The sequence below is a fragment of the Austrofundulus limnaeus genome, unplaced genomic scaffold, assembly GCF_001266775.1.
Source record: "Austrofundulus limnaeus strain Quisiro unplaced genomic scaffold, Austrofundulus_limnaeus-1.0 Scaffold790, whole genome shotgun sequence".
Classification (NCBI taxonomy): Eukaryota; Metazoa; Chordata; class Actinopteri; order Cyprinodontiformes; family Rivulidae; genus Austrofundulus; species Austrofundulus limnaeus.
The window spans coordinates 166008-169921 of NW_013953192.1; the positions used below are offsets into that span (position 1 = coordinate 166008).

General features: G+C 38.9%; 1 protein-coding gene across 1 annotated transcript in view; it reads right to left on the minus strand.

The window, feature by feature from the left end:
* Nucleotides 1–2892: 2892 nt before the first annotated feature.
* The window catches only part of wdr41 (WD repeat domain 41), a gene marked incomplete in the record, with an annotated part of 32206 nt that continues 31184 nt past the window's right edge, over nt 2893–3914 (minus strand). The window contains 1 exon segment of the mRNA XM_014028635.1: nt 2893–3235. Within this exon segment, the coding sequence (XP_013884089.1) occupies nt 3095–3235 (141 nt within the window).

Sequence of the window (3914 nt, forward strand, 5' to 3'; positions counted from 1 at the left end):
ACCAGAAACACCTTTTGGTACCAGAAACACCCCTGGGACGTGTCTTTAAGCCTAACTTTGTACCAGATGTGAGGGTTTAACCTTACCTTCTTATAACAATGTTATAAGGATATTATTTTAGCAAGGATCTGTTTATTTTCAGTAAAATATTCTTCCAGTGCAAAGAGAATGGACACACAAAAGTGACTCGTAGTCAGTGATTTTTGATTTAATCCATAAATAAATGCGATCATTTATTTTACATAATCACACATAATCACTACAGTACACTTGTGAGCAATCCATTTCCTATAAAAGTTAATAACCAACAATAACAAGCACTCTGAGCTTTGTTAATTGTCAATCAGACACTTAAATAGAACACAAACATCAAGCTTTGATGTTTAATACCAGACATTTGAGGCAAATAACAGGTTTGGGAAGGTAGGTTTAAAGAAGAGGAAAGTAAGGTGTTATCTTTCCTAAGTTTTAACTTAAATAATGAGGGTTAACCAGACATTCCTTTGCTCAGCCTTCAGCCAGACACCTTTAAAGATGAGGTCAGTCACCTGTCCAGGTATTTGGTCTTAGAAAGTCCACTAGGGGACCGTCCACACAGCTGGACCCTTGGGCTTGTTTTCCAGTACTTGCCTGTGTCGCATCAAGCCGTAGGAAGAAGGCGAAGCCAAAAACTGGATCCCAATTTCAAAACAAAACTTCAGACGGGAAGATTTTAAAACAAGTTGGATAGACCGGGCGGTGATCGTATCCGGGCTGGGCGGCTTCCCCGTTGGCGATGAAGGGAGAACCGACACAGCTTAGCTCTAGTTCTCTGGAGAGAGCCCAGCTGAGAGACCGTCCAGCTTCACAGACGGGCGGTCTTCACAGACGGGTGGTCCGTCACTTTCTGCCTCCCGGGCGGAAAGTGAAAGTGAAACCTAACTGTCTGCTGAGCTCCTAACTCTCACTCAGTGAAGCTCTTTTCAGATTCAAAATACCTTTGAGGAAATGTATTTTCAGATGCCAAGTAAACTGCATCGTAGCGTGTGTGCGAACACCCCCCCTCCCCACCCCTAAATGGACGAGACAGAAGCAGAAGGAGGTTCTTAAAGAGACAGAGGCCAATTTCAAGGCGTTTAGAAGAGGAAGTGATGAGAAGACAAGTTTATTTTCTATTTAAACATAAAAACAGCATTTTAATAACAACTAAAGGTGACATAGATACTTTATTATGGTATAGTATTTAAATATATGTCTGAGAAACACATAATATTGGCCTTTAAAAAATACATCAGAGCAAATTGGCAAAACGAGTTGCTTTTTAATATAAGTTTAAGACAAACAAAAATAATATATCACATTTACAGAGCTAAAACACTCCAACGGGGAAACAAAAGTAAGACAATTTCTGAAATTAACTACTTAATTCACTATTGTTAGATTTATTTGACGTACTGACTGTGTCTTAGTTCAGGTGATGCATGAATGTGTGCATCTGTCAGCTGCTGACGTCCCAAAGCTGTGGGGTCTTTTTCACGGGGCTGACAAATGCCGCCCCTAAAATCCCAAATATCTGAGCATCTGAGTATCCGTCCTGGCTGAGGATTTCCCAGGATTCATTGTGCCGCCAGAAAACTAAACAGAAAAACTAAAAAGCAAAGTTTTTTTAAACCAAGTCAGCATAGTTTGGAAATTCATCTTAGACTGAAAAATGCTTTTTTCAGGGTTCCTACAGCTTAAGACAAGTTAAATTTAAGACTTTTTAAGACCTCTTTAATGCCACTTGAAATGAAATTTAAGACCCAATTCACAATAAATACAAATGCAGAAAAAAAAATGTTGATGACAATTTAACCAAATATTTATTTTAAAACTGAACAACTAGCTCGATAAATTATTTAAATAAACAATAACATATATGTTACCGATTATTTTAATATTTGAGACAATTTACAATCATCCTACTTAGTATGTTAACATTTTTAAGACCTCTGAAAGATTGATTTAAGACATTTTAAGGATCTGTGGGAACCCTGTTTTTAATGTACTTTTAACAACTGAGATGTTAAATGTCGTTCAACTACAAGTACTGATACGAGTGCTAAACACAAATTCTTTACATTTTTTTATTTGTTTACGTGTGACGTTTTTAACTATGAAGTTAATCCTCTAGCCCAGGGGTCTGCAACCTTTATGATCAAAAAAACTGTTTCTGCTCCTCGTCTCTCTAAAACAATGTCTCCAGAGCCGCAAAACAAGCTACAGCTGTGATTATCAACTGGTGGTCCATGGGCCTTTCCAGGCCTTTTTGAGAACCTTTACGATCGGTGGAGGTGACATTACAAAACTAAAAAATGTTATAATTATTATATATTTTTTATTATACACATCAGAACAAATAAAGACTATTTATGTAAACAAGAAAAACACCGTACATAGTTTAAACTGAATTTCATAAACACAACTGAATTATTCAGGTACTTTTTCCTAATTCTTATTATTTTGCTGTCTTCAAATTATTTAAAGGTGATTCTGATAGATTTGAGAGAAAGATCATAGAAAGAAGTTGGAATATTTAAGTAAACAACAGGCTAGCATGAGCTAACAGGTTTTACTCTTTCTATAAGTAGTACTGATCACATGTTTGCATACAAACTGATTTCTGTTGTGGGTATAAAAACAAAACAAAAAAAATATTGTTATATTTGGTAATATTTTCAAAGAGCCCCTAGAGGGGCCAAGGAGCCACATGTGGCCCCAGAGCTGCAGGTTGCAGACCCCTGCTCTAGTTAAAAGACATGTTAATACATGTCCCAGCACATTTTAAGTCCCAAAGCCCTTGATATTAAACATACATAGTAACGGGGAAGTGCGTGGTCATGCAAACCTACGTCATGTGAAGCCAGAACGTCGTCTCATTTCACAAGTATTTTAATCAGTCTACCCAGACTGAACTGTGGTCTAGGTAAGCTGCAGCCCCTGATTTGAGACACAGCCACTCTGCCCCTCAGTAAAAAGACAAGCAGTGACTGCAGTTCATCAACCAACACTCAGCAACTACAGCACAGTGTGAGTCGCTCCACTCCTCTGGTTCAAGCACCGTCTCAGCTCTGCATCACAGACCTCCGTTCTCCTCCAGCTTCTGGAACAGAGCCAGGCTGCGCAGACGAGACTGCCTCTCCCCGTTCTTCCACAGAATCAACAGGTGGTCCGTAGAACAGGTTACCAAACCTCTCTCCTCGAAGCTGATAAACATCTGACAGAAGCACAAAAAAAGACAGTTGGAGCACAACAAAGGTAGCTATAATGATTACATGAAAAAGGAAAGCAGTGGCAGGGTGACTGCCTGTTTCATTTGTCTTCATGTGTCTCTCTGATGGACTCTGCAAACTGTCCACAGTGTACTCACCTCTGGCACAGTGACTGTTGGACGTTGTCACCAGTGACTCGTAAAGGAAAAACAGATGAAGAAAATGGATGAAAGAACTGAAGGAAAGTAGCATTCTTTGATCAGAGGATTCTGATGTTATCAGAATGGCTTCAGAGGGTCCTTACTGTGCCTTCTAGGCTTCAGACTGTCCCGACAGTGCACCCTAGTGGGTTAATATATTAATGACAATGAGTGTGTAAATAACCAAAAGATATTTTAATAAACTTTGTGTCTGTGTCGGTCTCGAACCCTGGACTCTCGCTCTCTGATCCAACACTCTACCAATTGCCCTTTTGGAAGGCCACAATATACAACTGTTGGAGGGCGATGTCTTTAGCACTGACCATGTCATTTGTTCTAAAGTTAACCTTAGTGGTTTTATGTCTCATATTAACCAGATAGTAGTTTTATACCTCATATTAACCAGATAGTAGTTTTATGCCTCATATTAACCAGATAGTAGTTTTATGCCTCATATTAACCAGATAGTAGTTTTATGCCTCAT